Source organism: Genypterus blacodes, unplaced genomic scaffold (genome assembly GCF_046128005.1).
Source record: "Genypterus blacodes isolate CSIRO-AG114 ecotype Tasmania unplaced genomic scaffold, CSIRO-AGI_Gbla_v1 ptg000012l_1, whole genome shotgun sequence".
Taxonomy (NCBI): Eukaryota; Metazoa; Chordata; class Actinopteri; order Ophidiiformes; family Ophidiidae; genus Genypterus; species Genypterus blacodes.
In genome coordinates this window covers 7,552,643-7,577,623 of record NW_027466826.1, presented here as the reverse complement: position 1 = coordinate 7,577,623, position 24,981 = coordinate 7,552,643, and the positions used below count along the sequence as shown (strand labels likewise).

Below are 24,981 nucleotides of genomic sequence, written 5' to 3'. Positions count from 1 at the left end.
TGTTGACCACTTTGTGTCTTAACTTTTACAGGTAAACCAATAAAGCTTCATGACCCGTTAATAACATTCTAGATTGTTGTGGTAGGACCGCTGCCAACTTCTGATTGTAGCGATTTGGCTGCCGGCCAAATGGGGGGACGATTCTGCACATCTAAAAGAGACAGACTTTAAGGCCCCACACTCCCATTGATTACAGCGTGAGAAAAGGGGGTTATAGTTTCAGAGTTCTCCTTTTCCTCCCCTAACAGAGGATTTGTCTTTCGTAGCAGTGGCAGTTCCTATTTCCCAGTTAACAAACCCTCTCTAGTCAGTTGTAAAAAGTCCCATCACCCAACTGGAATGCAGCATCTCACAGCATTTCCACGCGTTTCAAAAGCTGAAACCTGTTGCTCTTATCTTTGGTGTTAATCTATTGGATCCCGTTTTCGTGAACTAACTGTAAATGGTAAAATGTGGTATGGAATTTGGACTGGAGTGATCAGAACGTACGTTTTCAATAGACTCTGTAATCCATTCCATATGATGAGGCCGTTTTTACCCATTAAATACACCCAATGTTATATCCTTTAAAGTACGCTGCATGGCAATTCTGTCCTCTGTGATATTATTTCAGCAAATGAAATCCAGTCAACAATGGCCAAATCCAACATATTGATTGATGAATTCAGGCAACTCTTGAGCATCATGACTTTGTAGACACTTGCTAAGATGTGGATGTAAACAAACCCCTCTCACAGCTGAGGAATATAACGACACAACAACATTACTATCAATGTCCCACTGGAAATAAGACTTCAAAAGAGGGAATCACCACAAAAACGGATGGAGTATATCAGGATAATTTGTTGCACATCCTAGCACACACCCAAGATTCCCGGTCAGTCCATTTGGCAGGCCAGCAAAACAATTAACTGGACGGTATTGTGTGGTTTGAATTGAAGCTCAGTACAGCCGCTTCATACAATATCTTTACCACCATTGTGCCTGAAAACACCAAAGAAAGAAGGCAAAATGTGGGAGGATGTTGTTCTGAAACACAGCGGTTTAAAACAACTATTTATTGTTGTGTTTATTCTTATGTTTCTAATTACTGTGAAAGCCGTCTTAGCAGATAGATCAATGTGTTTTTCTTTATATCCTGGGTCTAATGATGATGTAAAGGCACATTTCCAGAATACTAAACATCCACAGGCAAACACGGGAGAGTGCCAAGTCAATAAATTGGCCCTTTGGTTTTTGCATGTGTAGGAAATTAGAGTCGTTACAAAGAGGATGTTTAAATAGGTCAATATTAGACAACAGACTGCAAGACTTCAGTCATAGGTACGGTATTGTTTTCACCATGGAGATTCAACTAGGCAGACAGTAGACGTCATTGTGGTGTTCAAGTGTTCACTGCTGACCCATTCAAACCAAGTGCACTGGAGGCTTTCCCAAGTCCATGCTTCAGTGTGAGAGCAGGATGAGTGGGAGGGTGAGCAGGAAACAACAGGATTTATAGAAAATGTGGTCTTCATTTGCAGAAACAACTAACAATAGGACTGGTGTGATCCATCATAGTCTCATTTGTAGATTTGTAGATTATATGAGGGTATCACAATTCATGTGATACGCATCAATCAATATTTACAACATGCATTTATAGTGTTGCAGCTGCACTCCCTCCTCCTCATACACAGCCAACATCCAAAATGGTTCCTTGAGGTAGCGATATCAATTGTTTACCTGTTTGCCAGGGACAAATAGGCAAAGCACTTCCACTACTGGGGACCAAATTAAGAAACACCTGACTGGGCTTCACCTGGCTCAGTCAAGCAAAAGGTCACCATTCATTTGTATTAAGCAAAACAGCGATCGAAAGCTTCAAGACATTTGCAGGAGATGGAAAACTAAACGAAACTGTGGATTTGAAAAGATGCAAGCATCTGTAATCCAGATCAAACAATATTCACTTAACAGCAGAAATGACACAAGGCTGTCACACTGTACATGCCAATTACTCAGACTTACATCATCTTCTCGACATTTGCCAGGAGCATCTCATAAAGAATGGCTTTATCACTGCTTCAGATAGTTTCAGGAAAAGTATAACCTAATTTCCTTCAAAACTTTAGGCCCAGAACTGCCGTGATTATCACTCCTCCACATCCTACTACCTCTTATCTTTCACTAATTCATATCAGAGTGCATATCATTATTACCCAGCAGGTAATTGATATGAAAAGCATTAAAGACAAATGTAGGCTTGTAATGAGATTTTGTAATCAAACTAGTTCATTTCTGATCATTACCTGCCTCTCTTGAGCGTCACCAGCTAAATATGCTCTCTGCCCGTATGATCACCCTCAATCCTAATGAGCAATGAGCTTGGCATTCAAAGGAGATGGTCAAAAAACGAGTGTCAGGCCTTTTGTGCTCTTTGAATTCCTGACCTATGACTCAGGTATGAGGAAAACTGTAGTAGAAACACAGACGACGCTGAGCTCTAAGCACATTAGCAGATTTCTGAGGAGATTGAAAAACCAGGGTCTTGGCCGGTACCTGGAAATACTTTGACTCTATTTTCATGCTTCTCTTGGGGGGGAAAAGTTAGAAGAAATGATGTGAGAAGTTGGTGAGAATAGGTAGGTTTACAGTCTGAGAACCCCACCAATGCCTGGCAGGCTAATTGCCACGCAAACAATAGAAGACACACCAATCTGAGAACAGGAAACACTCAGGGGCCAAAGAAATCCAAGTCTTACTGAGTCAAGTGAAGTGAATGAAGCTATACACGAGCACCAAAGTGAAATATCACACTTCTCACATATCCCAAATGCTGCAGGCTGTCAGAGGACTGGATACAAGCTGAAGAGGTTTTTGTGAAAACATAATTCAGAGCTGATCTTATTTCTTCCCTTTTATTACCCGAGTCCTTCTTTTTCAACAATAATTCCAATTAAATGCACATCCACAGAACAAACTCAGACATTTGTACAATCTGGCTATTTGATTTGGGGACTTCAAGTAATAAAGTGAGGAATTGCACTCACTTCTAAAAGATTTGTAGGCAAAGATGTAGGATTGATGACTTGACCTGAATCTCACCTCATGTAGCCTCATAAATCAGATTTATTATGCCAGAGTGATGAATTTTGTAGTTATTGTGTCGTCTCTGTGTTTATAAACATAGCACATAAATGTCGTATACACGTTCTAGATACAGTTCCTGTGTTAAATCTATTCTGTATATTGGGTACAGCTCTGGGTAAACTTTATTAATAAGTATATTAGTCTATAGTCTATTAGTCTATTAGTTATATCTGGTATCTTACGTGTATTTATGGATGTAAAGTGTATTTGAAATAACAATTAAAGTTAGGCAATCGTAGTACATGAATTCCTGTCTTGATCTGTGTTACTGTATAGTTATGTATAGTGTTTTTTCAGTGTTTTTGTTTTATTTCCATAGGTAAATAGTGACTCGCACCATCCATTGTGTCGGTTACACGCGCTGACGTCAGGCAACAGGTGTCGCTAACTGGAACTACACGTCGTGCAAGATTTCCGCGCACTTTAATGTGAAATCACGATCGCCGCAGTCGAGATCAACGATCGTACAGTTGAAGGGGTTTAATTGTGTTGAAGAGAAAAAAATCAGTTTAAATTTTGAAACTGAGTAAAAAAGACAAAAATAGCATCTGATCCGTGTTTACAACTAGAACACCGACACAAAGAGTGTGTGAGTTACATACCTATAAGGGAGTGTGACTTATTCCAACCCTGCAGAAGAAAACTCCGCGGCTCCGATCAGCTGCTGCGTGTGTAAATACCATTGTCGATCCTGGTGAAAGGTAGTATTGTTTGTTAGAAGTGAATGTCTATATCCTTAATGTAGGGAGAGGAGAGTAAAAGCAAAGAGTCGTTGTTGTGCCGGCTTTCTCCATGGTTCTCCTGAACTCTTCTGACGGCAGACGGCAGATACTTTGTCCCTGGAGTGTCAAGTCAGCCATAATAAGAACATCAGTTTCTGCCATTTTTTCAAAGTAAGATACTCGTCATAAACTACGTTATAAAATGTAAGGCGTATGGAAAATTTGTTTGCAAATTTTTCGATCGTCTGATGTAAAATTCTACCGCACATTTAACAATAGAAAACTGAAGAGATAAGGAGTTGATTGGAAATGTAAGCATCCATGAGTGAGGAGAGGGAGAAGATGTTAAAAATGTATAGATTCATCGTCTCATAATCTGTTAGTCAAAGTGCCAAGTAATTTGAGAGAGAGACATGGAAAAGATAGCAAAAGAAACAAAAGTCACAACAGTAGAAAAATATGTGAGGCATTGATGTGTTAGAGATTAATACATCTTCAATAATTCTTCAATATCCAATATACTCAGTTGTTTATGGAAGCACATTTCAGCCGCATAAAAACTTTATTCACTGGCACTGATTTGTGACTATGCTACTTACAACGCAACCTTTCATTTTTTGTGGGCAGCTAATATATGCTTTTAGTTTGAAGGCAAAGTCGCAGTACTTCCGTGTTGACTGTGCTTGTCCACTTTGGTTACAGATCTGTGTTCACGCTGCTGCCTCCTCCCCCACAACCAACAAAAATAAACTCTGCATTAACTTTCACGTCACGTGATTATTTGGGAACTGTCCAAAGCTGGGGAGGGGAGGGGAGGGGAGGGGAGGGGGGTCCATTCTGCAATAAGCCATATAAAATATCTAATTTTCATTTATCTGTAGCCCTGAGTTCATTATAGGACCACGAGCGACGACAAAGTATGGATTTGGATTTCACACGAAATAGCATTTTCTCTTTTGGGAGCATTCAAAATGTAATAGTGTTGTTGTTTTACAAGCAGCTGCAGGTTGTTATCAATGTATATACCTTAATTCTTACGATGTACTTTTCATCTGGGTTTTATTTTTTAAATCAATCAAATTTTTGAATCCTTAATGATATCATAGTACTTACGTAAATGTGCAACAAACACAAGGAACATGCAAAAATATTCTAATTATCTTCATCAGTCCTATCAATTGAAATGATTGACTGACAATGTTAATGTCATAGTCATTCCTTATTTACCACTAATCATTGCATTTAAAAAAAACAACTTTATTTTTCCATATCATGTTAGTATATATTCATTCAAATTCATGCACATTGTTTGTTTTGAGCCACATTATAAAGTACACATTGATAATATTGAAACCATTTCAGGCAATCTCACCAACTCTCCTTCATGTAATACTGCAGCATTTGTACTAAAAACATAAGTCTTGGTTCTTTTATTCCACAGAAAATAAAAAAGACACTAAAAGCAGATAATAAACACCTGGAAATGATATGAGGCACGGTGGTAAAAACTTACATTTAACAAGATCAAATATGAAAAATGAGTTTAGGAAAAAGAAGACACGTAAGCTACGTGACAAAGTAAAAAATTCAGTCAAACACAGGCAATAAAATACAGTCAGGTGACATTGCTTCATTTCAGGAAGGGAAGCATACATGGCAAACAAGTAAGTATTATAATACATTTTTGGCTTTCATAGGTTTAAGAACACAAACATAAGAACATGCTGGTTATTACAGACAGTAAATTAGCTGGTCCTTGGCTTTCTTTTCTTTTCTTTAATCACCCCACTGAAATCATTCAACTTCTGTTTTTACTACACTGACTCATTTCATTTCAAATCCAACAAAGAAATAGTAAGATTCTGGCAATATGTTGTGTTTTTGACGCCCCCTAGAGTATAGATTGTAATCAAACATTTGACATTTTCTGTTAAATCTTGATTAAAGTAAGAAAGTTGAGCCTTGATTTTCACATGCACAATTTCAAACACGTAGAATAATATATTAAGTAATATTATAATAATATTAAGTGTATATTTACAGATAATCAATTGTGGGTGACGTGAATGGCTAAATAATTCAAAACGTATTGAAGCCATATGGAAATTTTATGAGAGATAGTCTTGAAGGCACATCCTGACTTAAGAATTGTTTCTTTTTCCAAAATAAGTCAAAGAAACTGTGACAATCCTCCACATTTGTCCAACAGCACTATGGTGAATGAAACAAACAACAAGCAGAAGTCATTTGTCTGTGTGTGTTTTCCATGTGAGGACCTCTTGTCTCAAACGGAAACCCTGAAATGAATGTAGGGATAACAGAGAAGTGATTCAATCCATTAAAAAATGAATCAGTCTGAGCATCCTTGTGCAAAACTGACAATTTCATCAGGCTCTGGAAACTCGACAGGAGCTCTGTAGCAGCGACGGCCGCCCCCTCCCTGTCTGAACGGAGCGAACCGGAGCCATTTCTTCACCACATCAGCATACTGGTGATGAGTGGCCTCCCGACCCACTGGTGTTCGTTTCAGAGCACCTAAGATTTGTACATAAAGAAAATGTACGTATATACAGAATCTATCATTTGTACAACCTAATGAAATTTACTAAACATCCCATATGGCACCTGATACCCCATTTAAATCACACAGCACTGATGGTGATCCTCCACAGGTCTACTACTAATGCAGCTGTCAGTAGGGTCCTAAATGTTAGGGTATGATCACGTTTTTGTACGCACATATCATGAATCAGGAGTGGACTATTCTTATATTGACAAATATAAGAATAGGCCCAATGAGCCTACATTCACACTGAAGGTAAGCCAGGTGTGCAATGTATAATTAGAGACAATGTTTGATTTTATTATGGTGTGTGACTCAAGAGTTTTGGTTTGTGTAGCTTGCATTCTTACGGAAGAGAATGGCCTGGAGGCGCGTTACCCTGAAGCTCCTCTTTTGCCCACGGCCCACCCAGTTGAGCTCGGACCCCACGGCAAACGAAAGCACAGCTTGCATGAGCCGCCGAACTGCGTCATCCACTGTAGCTCCGCCCATCCGCGACAGGAAAGAGACCTGGAGTTTGTACATCGTCATCAATGTCACTTTACTGAGCACTGACAAAACAAACAACCTCAGATTGTTCTGTCCGTTTAGTATCAAAGACAGACAATCTGCCATAAACAGCTTTAAGGTGTTTGCTTGCCTGTGTAAATTGCACACATAAATCATCCTTTTATGTGTCAGATGGCCTATAAAAGTGATGTTTTTGCAAGATTTATGTTCTGCTACGTGTCAGAAGACACTCTGGATTGTGCTTTGGAGGAGACCTATTATCATTTATACTTTATATGGTAGCTCCTTAGATAATATAGATGAGTAATTACATATTCAGCATTAATATCATGTGTTATTTACTTTATGAAAAAGAGAAATCTGTCCAAAATCAATATGGCACCAGAAAATGTTTTATACATGCTGGATACATTTCTATGATAAATCATTCGTTGAATAATAAAATTGATTTTCTGTAATTATCACTACCATTCTCTTCTGTGTCGCTGGCTCCTCGAGTTGCTTCTCCATGTTATCCAGCTGCTCGAGGGTCCTCAAAGGGAGATTCAGATCCACAGCCTCCACTTCCTCCTCCTCCTCCTCCTCCTTATTACTAGCCTGACCCAAGATTCGGGTCTGAAGATCCCTCAGCACCACCCACTGCCTCTGCTGCTCCTCTTTGATCTCGACCAGCAGGGAGATAATCTTCCGCTGAGCTGCGTTCTCTGGAGAGCGGAAGAAGGTTGGAGTGAAGATTAGAGATACAGGTGAGTTTAACAGGTATATATACATTTACAGGTATATTTGTAAGTCAGTATATGTCTAAGAACACATGTTTTATGATAACTTCTGCTCAATTCTATTTGTTGTATAGCACTTTGGCACAAATCTGGTTCATTTTTAAAGTGCTCTATCAATACATTTGACCTTGACAAAGACTTTATTCATATTTCACATTACAGGAATCAAACATCCACAACACATTTCCCCAAAGCATCAGTGGGAATGCTCTTCCTTCCTGTTAACATGTTTTATAAAAGAACATTCTGTCATCTGTTACCTGGACATCCCCAAAACTTCCTCATGTGCAGTAAAACGTTCTGTCTTAGAGTTCATGAAATGGTGAAACTTCCTTAAACTTCCTTTTGAGCATTTCACGCGTTTCTCTAAAAACTTAAAAAAAAATAACATTTGGGGGACATTTGCTGGCAGGCCTTGAGGGGACATCCCGGGGACGTTATTCTTTTTGCTGTGGTATTTCCCTGTTTTAATTCTTCTGCAAAGTCAAATTTAGGCTCATTAGACCAAATTACATTAACTTGGTGCTTGAGGAGTCTTTACTATTGAAGCGTACAAGACAAACCCAGTAAATGTTATTTTACATGTTTCCCTACCTGTGGACGAAGACATTAACTTGTCATCGGTGCTGTGACCGGAGGCGTGCAGCTCTCCGGCCCGGGTGACGGTTCCTGTGGGCGGCTCAGCTTTGGAAACTTCCCCAGAGCGTCTGGAGGAGACATGTTCAGACAGACTGTGCATCTCATCGGACACAGCTGCGAGCCGCTGCTGGAGTGTGTCCAGAGCGATGTCTGCCATATGTTTGCTTACCAAACCCTCCACTCGGCGCTGCTGCATCCCCCACTCGCTATAATCTCCGTTATGTTCCATCTTAACTTTTCGTTAAATATGAACCGTTGGGAACCTATTTACAACCTTTCAGCAACGTCCCCGGGTAACGCTGAAGATGCGGAAGTTGCTGTAAAACCCAATTATACAGCGGAACGATATCACGTTGCACAAACGTCACCGGAATGTTGGAAGAACATTGGGGCGACTCAGAACTACATTTCCCACGAGCGACCAAAAAAGCAATCAGGTCATATACTACGAGGAGAATAATTTCAGCAAAGTATGTTGATTTAGTGAGTGATTATTGCTACGTCACAACTTTCTGTAGCTATATTTGCTCACACATAGAACTATTTCAAATCTAAATCTTTTCAGTATTTGACAACTAGCTTAATAATTTAATCATTTGCGTAAGTAGAATTTTGAAATATATTCTGTTGTGTATTTAGGGTCAGTGAAGCCATTTACTGTAGGTACACGTTCATGTAAGCACTCGGTATGCTCCAGTTCAAATGCGGAGACTAACCTGTTGTTTGTCTGGACAATCTAACAATGATGCACTGCAGTAGTCTAACCTGTTTGAGATGCTTCCACGTAGCAGCTGCACCACAAATACATTTTGACGTAAAACTTTCCCATCAATTGACTTATGCAATTCAGCCACGTTTCCTGGGCATTTACAATATTGTTGACGGATTGAGATATCTACAACAACTGTGGTTTATTATCTTATGAATATAAAGATATCAAGTACAATATAGAAATATAGATATAGATAAATAGTCTCTGTATAATGTTGACAAAAAAATAAAATGCTGATATCCTCGAATTAGGATATCAGCTTTAATCAACATTACATTAGAAAGACAGTTAAAGTGACATAATATGGCCAAGTTTAAAAAGAAATCGTCTTGTGTGTATGCCACTATGCACCTAAGATGTATAATCATTTGTACATTATGTATAACTTAAAATAGTGCAACCCAGAGCAATTCTATAAATACAACACTATCCATGTTTATTACTCGAGTTCTTGGGTTGACATAACAAAGAGGTGTTGATGTAAGGCAGTACTTTTCAGTGATAATAAGACATTACATTTGGAAAGAGGCAGCCAAAAGAGCTTTATTGTTTTGGTGTCATTATTTTGTCCAACCATGCTTCACTGTCGGCTTGGACACTCTGTGATCTCGTTCTTACTTGTTGTTATCGCGGGAGTTGTCGGGGAACTACGCTAGCTCCGTGTTCGTACAGTGTGTGTGACAGAAAGCCCAGCCAGGAGTTTCTCAGCGCTGATGGTGAATAGCTACTGCTGCGGTAACGGGCGGAGAAGAAGAAGCCGCAGAAGGAGCCAGCAGTGGCAGGAGAGTGATCGTTCGGAGTCAGTCTTTTTAGATTTAACTGTATTACGTGTATTATCGGAACCTTACAAACCCCCAGAAGGGAAGGGAAGGGAGAAATAAGGAAAGATGGCGGCCGCGGCCTCGCCGGGCTCCGGCTCGTCCACCTCCTCAGACTGGATTGTAGTGAGAGACGGTTGCCTGCGTTGCGACGAGGAGGGCCTGCGAAGCCTTTCCTACCACCCGGCCCTCAACGCTATCCTGGCCGTCACGAGCCGGGGCAGTATCAAAGTCATAGACGGCACTTCGGGAGCAATTCTCCAGGCTTCGGCGTTGCACGGTGAGTCCCGGAAACCCTTGTGCCAACATCTGACAGCAACTGTTTGGGTTTGACACACAAACCTGCGCTTGTCAACACGACACACAGGGGGCTGAGCTGTAACCTCTGCCGGGCTAATGGTAGCTTCACCCGACAGCTCCCTTTGGGCCTAGTTACACAAAACAAGGAAACACGAAGCTGCTTCACAGGCTCATGCAAGTGTAAAACAAAACACAATAGCTATCTTCGGCCATTCGTCTTACTGCGGTTAAAGCTGAAGCAACCGAAGCTCGTGCCGCTTCGCCGATAATGTTGGCTAGTCATAGTTGCATCACAACAACTATAGAAGCTAATATGTAACTTAGCACAGCGCTAGTTTGCCGTGCTTAGTGTAATGTTACTGACCCAGGTTTCAGACATCTTATGCCCTTATAAGTACGACTCATATGCTGGACATTTAAAGTATCGCAGCTACTATTTTCTTCCTTGTAAGAGGTAGTCAGGTACGGTCCTCATTTTGAACCGGTACGCTAGTTAGCCAGTGAGCTAAGATCTGCTAACTCGCTAACACCAGGCTAACGTGCATACTGCCACTCATTTCTCAAACATTGACCTGATCCTCAAGTGAATGTCGTCTTGATGTGGAATTTCTAAGACTAGCGAATTCACAAATGTCTCAATAAACACTTCTTCCACTTTGTTTTGCAATGTGTTGTCACTAAGTACAAATTGCTCAAATTATCACGCTCACTTCATGTGGAGGAAACCCAAAGCGCTGCATACGTATTTATTATAACATACTATATGTCGTGATGTTCTTCTAAGATGTCAAATTATCTCTAAGTACACATTTGTATTTGACACGTTTTCGTATTGTTGTTTTCTTGCAGTCCTTTAGTTTGCCAATTAGAAATATATTAAAGCAGAAAAGACAGGCCATCATTTATTATTTACACGTTATTTTTTTGTGAGTTTCTTTGTGCCATGGATCACAGTTGGCTTAGCTTTTTCTTTTTCTATAGAGAAAATGTTGCAAATTAATGGAAATTCTCACGTTTAGAGAGTACACAAGACACTATAGGTGAGCTGAACCGAGAATAATTATATCTAAAAAGTAAACTTACAGTTTGAGTCATCTGTGGAATCTCTCTTTATTTCATTTTCATTGATGACTGATGTCTGCTTGTAAACAATTCAGAGATAGCTGTTTGTCTGTCTACATCACTTTTCAGTCTGTCAGTTCTCTGGTTGTTCAGTGAGCAGAGGAAGACAAACGCAATGATACAATTGAACAAAAAGAGGTGTAATGCTGTAGTGTTTGTAGGTTCCAGGTCAGTGTTTGTTTATTTCCCTCAGACACACCACTGTGATTAAAGCCCTCTTTGCATGGTTACTCCTTATGGCACCGCTGCTATGGCCCATCAAGTTCATATTCCACTATCATCTAACAAACGCAAAGTCAGCCAAGTGCTGTAAACATCTTTGTGGCTGCATTAGCTCGACTTCTATGGAAACACAGTGCAGAAGAAAGCAATATCATAGATTTTGTAATTCCACTTGCCCCAGTGATGTTATTAAGTGTGGAACATTACAATTCAATGCTATTAGCCTGGAGAAAACTCTGTTATGTCATTACTTCTACCCGCCTCGCATGCAAAATGTTTAATCGTCAAATAGAAACTCTGTGTATTCTTTCAGTTTGTTTTCATTTGTGCACCTGCTAGTTTAGCTGTACGGGCCAAAGACTGGAGACTAACTATTAAATGCCGACAAATTCAGCTCACACTCTACACACTATAGGGCCACAAAGAAGGCTTCATTAGTATACATGTCCTATAACACCCACTCAAGTTCAGTCTTTGAAGCAGCATTGTATAGTTAAGGACAGCTGCATGGTGATTTTAGTTTTTAAAATTTCAAACGACAAAACAAGTGCACAGCGATTTTCTCTGTTTCTTGTGAGTTTATTTTTTGCTGCTTGATCATTTCCTGTCCTTTTTTAAATGATAGACCTGACAGCTTTTGCATGCTGGTACCACAACTGAAGATAACAATGACTATAACTTTGAATGACCCACTCTGCAGTCCTATTCAAATTTATGTTTGTCATTTAAATATTTTTGATGTTATTAGTGCTGACTATTAAGTTATGTCAATGTTGAAATACTGCTATATTTGTAATGGTTATTTTGGCTGGTGCGATAATAATAGGCTGTTATTCATTTCATCATAATACGACAACATGTCCTGTTTCCAGCAGTGGTGTTGACCTATTCTAACTGTGAGATACAATAGATGCAGAAGTCTAAACACAAGATTTGTAAGCATTTGAGAAGTATTCACACATTTTTTGTAAATGTCAAAACTGGAGAAATTGGCTGCTTTTAACCGTCAATTAACTTGATCAAAATGCATGAGGGGAAAAGTTTCAAATACAGACAAGATGAGGAACATGCCATAACATAATGAGATTGTTGAAATTGTTTATAATGCACTAAGTGCTGCAAATATTACATGTCTTTATTACACACATATTATATAAACAGTAAGTAAATTAGTCTGTTTCAATGTGGGCACTCGTATATTTTCAGGTTCTTTAGTTATGGAATGTAATAGGGTACCGCCCATGGTAATTGTGACTGGTTGATGCTTTGCACGTCATTGCAATGCTGCCTGTGTCGATTAATCGGTGATGTGATATCATTGTTAATTTGCTTGCTCGCATCCTGCTTGGTATCTGCGTCTTTTGGGCATTGGGAGAAATACCACCCTACTTGTTTTCAGTCCTACCTTTCAGGTTTAATCAGGTACTGACAAAAGAGCAGGTTCAGAGTTTTTCTCAGAAAACATCTGTCGAGTTGGGTTTGATTCAGTGTCAGTGTTTGGATTTGACTTGATTGTGATACCCTGGCAGAACAAATATGATGTATAATTTAAGGCTATCTAACAAAAATTTAGTATGTTTCAGGTATTAAATGTTTACCCTGCTTGTAGTGTCTTTCTTCCGCATCCTACAACATTGTGTGCAACGCTCTCCTCTGTCTCCGTTCCAGCTAAACCTGGCGGCCGTGTCAGGTGTCAGTACTTTCCCGCAGTGGACAAGGTGCTTTTTGTGGACGACTATGCAGTGGGATGCAGGAAGGACCTGAATGGCATCCTTCTCCTTGACACAGCCCTGCAGCCCCCTGTGGCCAAGCCGGAGGATATGGTTCAGCTGGAGCTGCCTGTGACAGAGGTAGGAGGGGGCTTATTGTTGGACATTTACGTAAAATATTAAATGAGACACCAGGAAGTACCTCAGAGATCATTGTTGGTAGATAGATTTAACAGCATTAGCTGCGCACACAGAGCCTTTTGTTCCACTATTGCAGGATAAACTCCTCAGTCAGCATAGATGGCTCATTAAAAAATGATTTCCTCTAGAAGGTCTGATTAAAACCTTTCACAATCTATTCAACAGAGCATAACAATCGTAATTCTCTCTTTTGATTACGTTATGTTTGAGAGCTGTTAATCTTACTTCTGTAATTGGAGAGTGCGTCCATATGCATGCATGAGGAGGCAGTAGTCGAGTGGGTAGAGCTTCCGCTTAAGAACCGGAGGGTTGCCGGTTTGAGTCCCTGCCGAGGTGCCCCTGAGCAAGGCACCGAACCCTCAATTGCTCCCCTCTCTGCGAAGGGTGGTAATATGATGTAATGTAAGTCGCTTTGGATAAAAGCGTCTGCCGAATGATCGTAATGTAATGTAATGTAATGCATGTGTTCGCTTGGAGTTGCAACCAACACCATTCCGCCAATCGCCTCCAAACCTGGCAGAAACATTGTTCCGTGGTCCGGCTTTTGCAAATAGTGCTTTTCATGTCATTTACAATTTTATTTTAATGTTTCGTTTGCAGTAATAATAAAAAAAGTGCAAATTATATTATATATTATAGTGGGAGATGGGATACATAAATGGATGGATATCATTGTGAATGGTTGTAATGACATCATTGACACACGCACCATTTTGAGAGTCCCAAAGGATGTCACAGCCATGTCATGTTACAGCAGCGGCTTTTAAGGGATGGTGTCATTTTTAGGGGCGAGGCAAGGCGGAGGAAGCAGAGTCGGGGGAGGAAGGAGGGTCAGGGGAGGCTGGTGTGATGGGCGTCGCCAAATGAGTGCTTTGCTGTAGTAGTTGCTGCTGTAGTAGTTGCTGCGTCTCTTTCCAAAAACACTTTAAATGAGGTTCAAAGGAACACCAGTAATGTACTCAAGGTTTTGCATACGCTTGCATATTTGCCTTAATGTGTGTGTGTCTTTTTAGGCTCAGCAGATGCTGTCAGCCTGTCAGGAGAAAATTGATGTGTCCAACACAGAGGGCTACGAAGTCTTTATCACCCAGCTCAAAGAAGGCCTCAAGAATACCTCACACGAGACGGCAGCCAATCACAAAGTGGCCAAGGTCAGTCTCACAACCTTGGAAAAAATGGGCTCACCATAATCAAATACTTTGTTCTTAGGTTGCATCCTATATACAGAACTGCTGTGTTTGTTGTCTCACGTGGTTGTGAGTATTTTATGTTTTGGTAGGAATTCAATGTTTGATCCTGATCTTAATGGAAAGTGTTTTTGTTTTATACTGCCAAATACTCCTCAAATGCAGATTCGATGTACATGAGGCATCATTAAAGAAAATTGTAAATGGTGATGTAAATTTGAGGTGAAAAAATTACACACTGAGGATTTTCATTGAATGTTGAAATTCCTGGCTCAAGGGAGAGTTGGAAATCAATTAAAATGGCCTGATGTAATGCACAAGTACTAGTGGGCTAGTAGACGTTACTGCATTTATTGAGCTCATGTTTTGAAGCTTACTTGGCACATTAATGCTAATAATCCTTAGAGATGTTCTCTTTTGCATCATCCTCTGACTTTGTTTTGCATTCATTACATTAGAAATCTGACGCTGTCCTTGCTCTTTGTTACATTTTCCTCTCCTTTGTTCTTACCATTTCTTCCTCCAGTGGGCGACAGTGACCTTCCACCTGCCTCACCACGTGATAAAGCTGGTGGCGAGTGCCATTGTCAACGAGCTGAAGAAGATCAACCAGAACGTAGCTGCCTTGTCTGTGGCCTCTTCCATCATGGACAGGCTCTCCTACCTCTTGTCAAGTGCGAGGCCAGAGCTTGGGGTGGGCCCCGGGCGCTCTGTAGATAGGTGAGCAACCATGAACATCAAGTGTCCCGATCATGAAACTAGTGACCATTGTCCCTTAACGTACATGTACAAATGACACAATCCTCACCGGCATACATTACTGTGCATGTTACAGATCCTTGATGTATAGTGAGGCCAACAGGAGGGAGACGTTTACATCATGGCCCCATGCTGGTTATAGGTGGGCTCAGCCTGATCCAATGGCTCAAGCAGGATTTTACCACCAGGTAGGGACTGATTTCATGAATGTAGAAATCATGGAGATATTGACTCCCTTATATATCTTCTCCATGATATGCAAAGCCTTGAGTTGTCAAAGAATTGCGTTTAAGGTTTGATGATAATGTGTTGATATATGAATAGGAATGGATAGTAAACAATTAGCTGTGGAAATGTTTCTGAGCTGATGGTTGACCCACTTTTTGTACCCTTCCATCTCTTGTTCTTCTGCCCTTCCACAGCCTGCCTCTACAGGGGATGATAGAGCCATGTGTTTCACCTGCAGTGTCTGTCTGGTCTGTTGGGAACCTACAGATGAGCCATGGTGAGCAGAGATCATTTTGTAAAAGTTTAATGAATTGACTAGGTTTCTTTATCAGAATATTCAGAATTGCGTGAATGATTGCGTCAACTAAACGTCTGAAATCCCCCCATCCCCATCTCAATCTCACAGGTCAGAACATGAACGACATTCCCCCAACTGTCCATTTGTGAAGGGCGAGCACACGCAGAACGTGCCGCTGTCAGTAACGCTGGCAACCAGCCCGGCCCAGTTTCCCAACAGCAATGACAGTTCGGACAAGATCGCCTGCTATGGCTTCGGTAGCTGTCCACAGTTCCTAGCTGCTGCCACCAAGAGGGGCAAGATCTGCATTTGGGATGTCTCCAAAATGATGAAGGTCAGAGTTAAAATGGCATCCACAAAATCTCTTCTCATTACAGAAAATAAAGCCTAAGATTATGCTCAAACAGGAGTAGTGATGATATCTCAAAACAAAAGCTTAGTATTCATTTCTGTCTTGCAAAAAAAGCACACTAATTCCATTTGAAAATATGTCTTTGAAGAAAGTACTGGCTGTATTTATTGAATATGTTGGCTATATTTAAATACACATTCCATATTGTTTTCTCAACCTTCAGTATATTAAAATGCCTGATTTTGCTGCTAAATAGGTTCACTTAAAGTTTGACATCAACCCGTATGACCCGGCCATCCTGAGGCAGCTGATCTTGTGTGGTGGTGAGCAAAGCCATCAGACACTGACTGAATCTCGGAGACCAACACTGGCCTGGCTGGAAGAATCCTCTTCCTGCTCCGACCTGCCCAAGTTAGAGGGAGACAGGTGACACGCACACAACCATGCTTCAGTTCACACATACTGTGCAAAAAGTTCTAAAAAAAACTTGTCCTGAGCCTAAACATATGTTAGAACACATTTAACAGTTGATGTTTTCCCATGTTTTATCCTGTTTTCATCTTATCCTCCAGTGATGACCAGTTGGAAGACTCGGACAGTGATGAGCATTCCCGATCAGAGTCAGTGACAGGTACAGCAGCTTTTTTTTTTTTTTTTTTTTACTTTGTCTTTTATGAGAACATTATCCGTTCCTGACACACACACGGTATTCATATTACATATTATTGTTGACGTACACTGGCCATCCCAAGTTCCTTGCTCCTTCCGCACTCAGGCCAGGATCAACACAGGTATTTGAGTCCGCTGATGCATCAGTTTGTGTCTTTTACAACAACAAAACTGTTTATTTTACAGCTGAACTGAACCCAAAGTAGCTTTGTTGCATTTCAGTGTGGATGACTGGCTTGTAGAAAATATAATGCCATATTATGGACAAAATCCCATTCTATATTCATTTATGTTATATGTCATACTGGTTGTGGTTTGTAGCAGCAGTCACACTTGAGAAGTTGGACTCAAATTTGTGTCAGTCAGAGTCATACTGCATGCTGTAAGAGTGAAACATGCACCCACTGTGGGCGTGTCCCATACTCCAATCTAAGCCACTTGGTTGTTTTTTCAAAATTGACGACAAAATATTTCTATACACTATATGGGTTATTATCTTAAAAACTGCAGTCTGTTGTAGCCCATAGTGTGTTCGTGGCCACAGACTGGTCCCTGTAAGACAGTTCTGTTATTTAAAATCTAAAACCTTAGCCCTGTCTTCTTCTGTTGTTCTGCTTTCAGGCCAGCCATCCCAGTGGGAGAGCATGGATGTGAGCTTGGGTGTGACAGCACTCAGTGTGCTCCAGCAGCCAGAGAAACTCCAGTGGGAGGTGGTGGCCAGTGTGCTTGAGGACACAGTCAAGGACCTGGAGGAGCTGGGTGCCAACCCCTCAATTAACCAAGCAAAGGCGCACAGCCAGGCCAAAGCAAAGGACAAGGTCAATGACCACCACAACATTCCCTTTCCCTGCCTGTTGGCTGGAGGGTTGCTCAGCTACCGTTCAGCATCCAACAACCCCCTGGCTGGACCACCAACTGCAGCCCCTGCTTTGGGACGCAGGACCACAGATTGTCCCCTTAGGACTCAAGGCCCTGAGCCCTTTCATCCTGGACCGCTACAGGACCAGGGCCCCATGGAGATAGAAACTTGCCTTCCTACAACGGCAGCCCAGGACCTGGGCTTCTCTAACCTACCAGGGTCCCAACCTTCAAGTCCCTCTTCCGTGCCGGCTGTGCGCAGGACTATGCCCGTGCTATTGCTGTACAGTATCAGAGAGGTGGATGACAAGTCTTCAGGGCAGGTGTTTGCTCAAATGAACAATCTTATGAGCAAGGGGCTCCATGAGGAGGGCTTCACTGTGCCACAAATCATAGAAATGGAGTTTGACACGCATGAGCAGCTTCTCCTACAGGATCCTCCCATCACCTATATTCAGCAGTTTGCAGATGCAGCAAGTAACATCATAGGGTTAGATGGACATGTGGACAAGTGGAGCACGTTGGCTGCAGCAACTGTCTCCACACCACCTCGACCTGGAGCCTTGGTACAATGCTTAAGGCTACCCAAACAGCTTGAAGAGGAGAATCTTTACGTGGACTCTATCACGCCCTGCTGGGATGGTGTGCACCTTCTGGTAGCACTGCAGCCACGCAGTGCGGAATCCCTAAGTGCTACAAACCAAGTAGAAGCTCTTAACAATCTTAACCGCCTGCACTCTGCCCTCTGCAACCAACGCAAAGGTGATCCCCTTCACCCAGTGGCTAATGGGGTGGAAGGCCTCCACCCAGGGGGCTCACCCCCACAGACACCTCTCATCCTGCCACCAGGTGACCAGCAGCAGCAACAGGAGAGGTCACTCAGGAGTGGCAGTGGAGGGGGCTATCTTGCACTCTATAAGCTCAACTACTCCACTCGCATTGTCACCTTAGACGAGGAACCAATCAAGGTGCAGCAAATCTGGGACCCTTGTGATGCCATTACCTCTCTTATATTGCTTCCTCCAGATGTGCTGGATAGCAGGGAGGATGATAGTGAAGAGACCCCAGATGAGGGTCACCCTTCTGGTCCAAAAAATAGCTTGTCTGGGTTTGGCATGGGCCCAATAGTCATTTCTGGTCCTGGAACTGGGACTGCATGTGGCACAGCTACAACCAGCACCAGCACGACTATCATCAGTCCTTCCACCTCTGCCTCGAATCCCAAAGAATGCAAGCGGCTAGAGGTGGCAGGCCTTGGCCACCTAGTGGTAACCACACAGGCTGGGAACATTATGATTATGGACCTGTCCACATTGGAGGTTCTGGCTAAGGTGGAGCCACCTAAGAGGGAGGGGTCAGTAGAGGAGACTGACCCCTTTGTCTCAGTTACTTATTGCTCTGGGACTGACCGCCTTTGTGCCTGCACCAAAGGTAAGCATTCCTATGCTGTTTCCATTATCTACTGGGATGGGCAGACCAACTTTTATTTGCCATTATTAATGTTTTTCAATTTACATATTTTCAGTTTTAAATATTATACCTTTTGAGTCGATCAATTGGCAAGTATTGGGTTTTTTTTAATGAAAGTAAAACTGCTTGGGTCGAAAACCCCCAAAAAAAATGTATGATTTGTTTCGAGCTCATACACAACCATAAGAGAGAGACAGGTTGTCATATGTTTCCCCATTTCATTTACCCAGTCATTCTCTTATTTATGTCTCTGCTCCATCTGTATCTCCATCTTTGTCTGTGCCTGCATTCAATTTGTGGGGATAGTGTCTTGATCATGTTAATTTGAGCAGAAAGTTGCCCGGCTGCAGATATGTCCCTCTTCCACCTGCAGCCAGCAAACACAAACAGCCCACACTGTGTAAAGTGCTTTCTTTTCAACATATTGGATACTAGAGAGATTTTACAGCTGACCCTCTTGAGACTGCAGCAGGAGGACATAGTGCATAACAGCACAAGCATAAATCTGCTGGTATTTATTTTGGTACTGTACTGATACTGCTGCACTGATATTGCCTGATAATAAGCCACATTTTCAGAGTTTGTCCTTAAAAATACTAGACTTGGGATCAGATTTACGATACATGATGCAAATTACATCAAGCCCCTTTCCTACAATTACCTCCAAACTTGCCAAAAGACATTAGTTCAGGGGTCCTGTATTGGCACAGGGTGTTTAATTTAGCTAAAATAAGCAGTTTTAGTGGAAGATGTGAATGGGACCATTCTGTCTGTCAAAGTTACTGACACCATGAATGCAACCATCCTGAATGATGCCACAGTCAATAATGACCTAATAGTTTAACCCCGTAATGACATCATGAATGGTGTCATAGTTAATGACAACATGAATATAGCCTCAGCACACTACTTTCGTGAAACAGGTTGAGGAACATATCTTCAAAGCAAACCCCTGTCCTTTCCAAAGATAAACCATTTGCATCATGCAGAAGAAAAAGCGGCTGTCACTATTGGCAATCCTCCATGCAAAGCGCCAGAGAATGGCTGGAGCAAATAAATATCTACAAAAGTCAGGTAACAATTACCGAGCTACTTCATTAGCAATTTGGGTTTTTCTTATTCCTTCAAATTACTTGGTGAAGGATCTGACTGATTCTCTAAGAATGACAACTGCTGGTGTGTCACTTGTGTCAGTAAATATGGACAAATGGTGTTTGTCTCGTTTGCGTCTGTAAAAGCCCTACATCGTAAATCTGGCCCTTAGACTTTTCCTGTGTGGAAGAGTTTAGTCTGGCTAAGTATCTCAAGATCGGTCAGTCCATCACTCAGTTGCAGCGGTAGAACATGTGGTCAGACATGGTTAACATTAAAATGAATATGAATTATGTTTCGTTATATTTGATCATAAAAGCACATTTCTTTCCATTTGCTCTTCTGTGAAGGTGGAGAACTTCATTTCCTTCAAATTGGAGGTGTATGTGACTATATAGATGATGGAGACATGTTTATTGATGGCCCCCTTTGTAAAGGGGCCGAACTGCTGCTTGAGGGGGCCAAGACCTCCTCCAACCCTTCTAGCCCTGGGATCACAGGTTTGTGTTACACAAGTGTTGCTCAGTTATTTACATTGATTTACATTATTTGCGATGAACAGGTAATCTTTGTGATGCCGAATTAATGTTTCCTCTTAAAACACCAGAGAACCATTGTTTTATGCCTCATCATTAAGTAGGTTCTTTCGGAAAGATTCAAATGTGTGACGATCAAATGGTCAAGTTGAGAAATATTTTTAGTTTCCCATTCCTTATCTTCACTATAATAACATTTCTGATCTGTTGTCCCCCAATCGTCCTCCTCTTTTTACCTTCTACAGGAGTGGACCTTCTTGTGGACCAACCTCTTGCAACAGAGAGCCTGATGTCACTGGTAGAACTGACACGCTTTGAGACATTGACCCCACGCTTCTCGGCTACAGTGCCGCCCTGCTGGGTGGAGGTGCAGCAAGAGCAGCAACAGCGGCGCCACCCTCAGCACCTTCACCAGCAACATCATGGAGATGCAGCTCAACACACCCGCACATGGAAGCTTCAGAGTGATAGGTAAGTGTTTTGTTTTTGAATAATCAGTGGTTGCTTCTGTAGAACTGTACAAATTTAGTTTGTGTATGACACAATGATGAATTTAATCTTATTGCTGCTGATAACAGCTAGACTTCAACATAATGGATGGAAAGTAAAATGAGGCCGTGGTGGCCTGCCGTCCTTCCAAGGCATAGCCTCTGATAAATTGGTGACTTGTGTTCTCCTTCCAGCTCAAGCTGGGAAGAACATGTGTTTGAGCTGGTGCTACCCAAGGCCTGCATGGTGGGCCATGTAGACTTCAAGTTTGTCCTGAACGCCAACATCGTCAACATTCCTCAGATCCAGGTCACTTTGTTGAAGAACAAATCACCGGGGCTAGGCAAAGTCAGTGGTGAGGAAACTGCCTTTATCTGAATTCTACCTGAAAGTAATGACTGGAACGTAGATACCATGTATGTTTTGCTGTTTTGCTTGGTGGTGATTTGCTTGGTTAATTCAACAGCAGCTTTATATCCATTTTTTATTTGCCATGTAAAACCATTGTTTGGAAACAATAAAACCAGTATCTTTATCTTCCCTCTCCCCTTTATTAGAGATTGCAGTGGACAGACAGATCTCCTTCCCTCTCTCCAGTGTCCTTCATGCCAATGGGGAGAGGAATGGACAGCCTCTCTTGCATGACTTTACAGAGGACATCCAGTTCATGGACATAGAAGAGACATCGGGTAAGGAATTAATACACATTATTAGTATTTGGCCTTTCAAGGCTAAATCCAATAGACCCTTAAATGTCATAGATTGCCTTAAACGTTCAAACTGTACAGTCCAAATGAATTTGCTTACTTTGTCTATGATGCACATGAGCAAACTTGAGATAATGAATCCTGATGTGACAACTCTTAACTGACACGTCCTAAAAATTTGGTCTGTTCTTTGTTCTAGGCTCTGTTCTGTGTCCATTCCTAGAGGACCACAAGGAGGACATCTTGTGCGGCCCAGTATGGTTGGCCAGTGGGCTGGATCTCTCTGGCCATGCTGGCATGCTCAGCCTTACAAGCCCTAAGCTGGTCAAAGGTATATATATATTTTTTTTTTTAAAGAAAGCAAAAAAAGGTCAAAATTGGTTAGACATTTTTCAAAAGATTTACAATTAAATTCTTTTGACATTTTGTAGCTTTCTTCTTTTACTTTCAGATTATTCATTAATCAGAGAAGAGATTGAAAGACTGTGAATATGCACTTAAGATGTTTAAGGTAAATATCTGTAGCTTAATCACTGCATTGTTTTTATATTCTGCAGGCATGGCAGGAGGGAAGTACCGCTCCTTCTTGGTTCACATTAAAGCAGTGAGTGACAAGGGAATTGAAGAGAGTCCCCGGCCTGTAGTGCGAATGCCTAGTGCCAAGCCCCAGGGTAACAAGGCCCACTCACTTTCCACCCTGCTGCAAAGAGCACAGGCCTCCAAGGTACACTTTCACATTTCCCAAATGTCAAATCGACACAACCACACACACACACACTTTGCTTTTAATTTTCTTTTAATTTAAAACTTCCTTCTTTTAATGCTACATTATTATTATTATTATTATTATTATTATTATTATTATTGGGTAAATCAAGTCAAAGTTACACAGCCATCTCTGCGCTTTTGTCACATTTTAAATATTTGTGTGTGTCTCACAGGACAAGGTGTCGGCAGCGAAAGCTGATACTCCGACACCCTCGAAGAAAGTGGAAAACTTGCGAGGCTGTGACCTTTTGCAGGAAGTTTCCGTCACAATTAGAAGGTTCAAGAAAACATCTATACCCAAAGAAAGGTCAGGTTCCCCATGCCAAGCACATTTAATCAGTTTGAAATATTTTGTATTTGGTTGCCTTTACCCTAAATATTGCAAATGTGTTGAACTAGACTCTTTTTTGTTTCCTCTCTTGCATTTATAGGGTCCAGCGCTGTGCAATGCTACAGTTCCCAGACTTTCATGAGAAGCTGCTGGAAGCTTTGTGCCGGAGAGCAGAAGACAGCCCTACCACTGAGCATGCCCAAAGCCTTGTCTTAGACATACTGTGCTGGCTGGCTGGAGTTTTTTCCAATGGACCCTGCAGGTGATACTAATAAGACCTCTAGAACGGTGTTGCTCGGTAGTTCCTTGATCAATGGCTAAATTTGAGGAAGCATGTATTAAATCTGCTCATAATGGACATGAACTGAGCAGATGAACCTGGCCTGTGTCAAAATGACCTTCACAATTACAATTTTACTATTGTGTGTTATTATATGTATTTTAGTATTTGACACAAACTTGATATTGTGATGTTTCATTTTACTTCATTGTAGTTTGAAAGAAGGAAAGGAGGGCTTGCTGGCAAAAACACAGATGAGGCTGACGGATATTGTGAGAGTGTGTTTCTTCGAGGCTGGCCGAAGCATAGCTCACAAATGTGCTCGCTTTCTTGCACTCTGTATTAGGTAAGAACTTATGAAAGCACTCATCTCTGCTCCGTCTCGAACACCCGTTGGCTCCACATGACTATGAAAATTTTCTTTCTGTAGCAATGGGAAAGGAGAACCAAATCAACAGGGCTTTGGCATGAGTCTCCTGAAGGCTCTGCTAGACAACATGCCTTACTTACCTGCAGCAGCAACAGGTGGTAAGTAACTGAGCTCTTTTCACTAGCAATGATATGTGAGGAGTATCAGCACAGGGAAACAATATCCAGAACGTGGATGTTGTCATCTTTCCCCAATGTCCAAAAGTAATTTGGTGAAACTTCTCTAATATATGTTTCATTATAACTTAAAATTTTTAATAACTTTCCTTCTTTTGTCAGTATTAATATAGACCACCACCAAACAGCATCTTTCTCTTTCGATTTCTAATCATTGCCTGATATCCCTTTTTTATAATCTGTCCATTCTCACCTGATTTCAGGGTCAGTATTCTGGTACTTTGTGTTGCTGAACTATGTGAAGGAGGAGGACCTGGCAGGCTGCAGCACCGCCTGCGCCTCACTGCTTACTGCTATATCTCGACAGCTGCAGGACCGTCTCACCCCCTTTGAGGCATTGCTGCAGACAAGGTGTTTACCCAACACTTACAGTCCATCTTAAGAGTTCTTTGTATTTCGACAAAATGGAAGAAATTTTTTTTTTGTTTTTATTAGTATATAGGTTAATAATACATGTTGAGAAGCTACATTTTCTTTTGCTGCTTCTCTATTGACTTCTTGCTGGCTTGATGTTTTTTGTAATCAAACTAAATCCTTTGCTCACACTCGTCCATTTCTTTCCAGGTATGGCCTGTACAGTTCTCCATTTGACCCGGTGCTCTTTGATCTGGAGGTCAGTGGTTCCTCCTGTAAAAATGCCTTCAACAGCAGCATCGGAGTCCAGTCAGATGAGATTGACCTCTCTGACATTCTCTCAGGTATGAGCAATGCACTCATTCACATTAGGTTAACATATATCTTCATAACTGACATTCCATGTGTTATAAATATATTAGGTAATGGTATAATAAATATTGGAAAACTATTTAGTTTTTCTCCAAGTTTAGTTTGATTCCCCTGGGTATACTCAACTTGTTATGGT

The 24,981-nt window shown here is 41.4% G+C and overlaps 3 protein-coding genes across 10 annotated transcripts in view; 1 reads left to right on the top strand and 2 right to left on the bottom strand.

Moving 5' to 3' along the window:
• The window catches only part of rin2a (Ras and Rab interactor 2a), a 29,359-nt gene extending 25,395 nt beyond the window's left edge, over positions 1-3,964 (bottom strand). The window contains exon 1 of the mRNA XM_076164370.1: positions 3,735-3,964. The gene's annotated coding sequence lies outside the window, so the exon portion shown is untranslated. The remainder of the gene's footprint in view (positions 1-3,734) is intronic.
• A 1,782-nt stretch (positions 3,965-5,746) lies between these two features.
• LOC143009941 (uncharacterized) lies at positions 5,747-8,720 on the bottom strand. The gene is made up of 4 exons (XM_076162044.1): positions 8,301-8,720; positions 7,396-7,631; positions 6,768-6,927; positions 5,747-6,389 (listed from the first exon to the last, which is right to left on the bottom strand). The coding sequence occupies exons 1-4, from the start codon at positions 8,572-8,574 to the stop codon at positions 6,205-6,207; spliced, it is 855 nt and encodes a 284-aa protein (XP_076018159.1). The 5' UTR covers positions 8,575-8,720; the 3' UTR covers positions 5,747-6,204.
• A 1,050-nt stretch (positions 8,721-9,770) lies between these two features.
• Positions 9,771-24,981, top strand: part of birc6 (baculoviral IAP repeat containing 6) — a 79,162-nt gene continuing 63,951 nt past the window's right edge. For all 8 annotated transcript variants that reach the window (XM_076164320.1, XM_076164344.1, XM_076164336.1 and 5 more), the window contains exons 1-22: positions 9,771-10,215; positions 13,248-13,429; positions 14,503-14,640; positions 15,203-15,396; positions 15,512-15,623; positions 15,858-15,940; positions 16,070-16,295; positions 16,570-16,739; positions 16,886-16,944; positions 17,604-19,271; positions 20,753-20,902; positions 21,184-21,409; positions 21,622-21,782; positions 21,985-22,116; positions 22,334-22,465; positions 22,692-22,858; positions 23,076-23,209; positions 23,334-23,495; positions 23,728-23,859; positions 23,944-24,041; positions 24,323-24,470; positions 24,684-24,817. In XM_076164320.1, the coding sequence (XP_076020435.1) occupies positions 10,005-10,215; positions 13,248-13,429; positions 14,503-14,640; positions 15,203-15,396; positions 15,512-15,623; positions 15,858-15,940; positions 16,070-16,295; positions 16,570-16,739; positions 16,886-16,944; positions 17,604-19,271; positions 20,753-20,902; positions 21,184-21,409; positions 21,622-21,782; positions 21,985-22,116; positions 22,334-22,465; positions 22,692-22,858; positions 23,076-23,209; positions 23,334-23,495; positions 23,728-23,859; positions 23,944-24,041; positions 24,323-24,470; positions 24,684-24,817 (4,819 nt within the window). In that variant the 5' untranslated portion in view covers positions 9,771-10,004. The remainder of the gene's footprint in view (positions 10,216-13,247; positions 13,430-14,502; positions 14,641-15,202; positions 15,397-15,511; positions 15,624-15,857; positions 15,941-16,069; positions 16,296-16,569; positions 16,740-16,885; positions 16,945-17,603; positions 19,272-20,752; positions 20,903-21,183; positions 21,410-21,621; positions 21,783-21,984; positions 22,117-22,333; positions 22,466-22,691; positions 22,859-23,075; positions 23,210-23,333; positions 23,496-23,727; positions 23,860-23,943; positions 24,042-24,322; positions 24,471-24,683; positions 24,818-24,981) is intronic.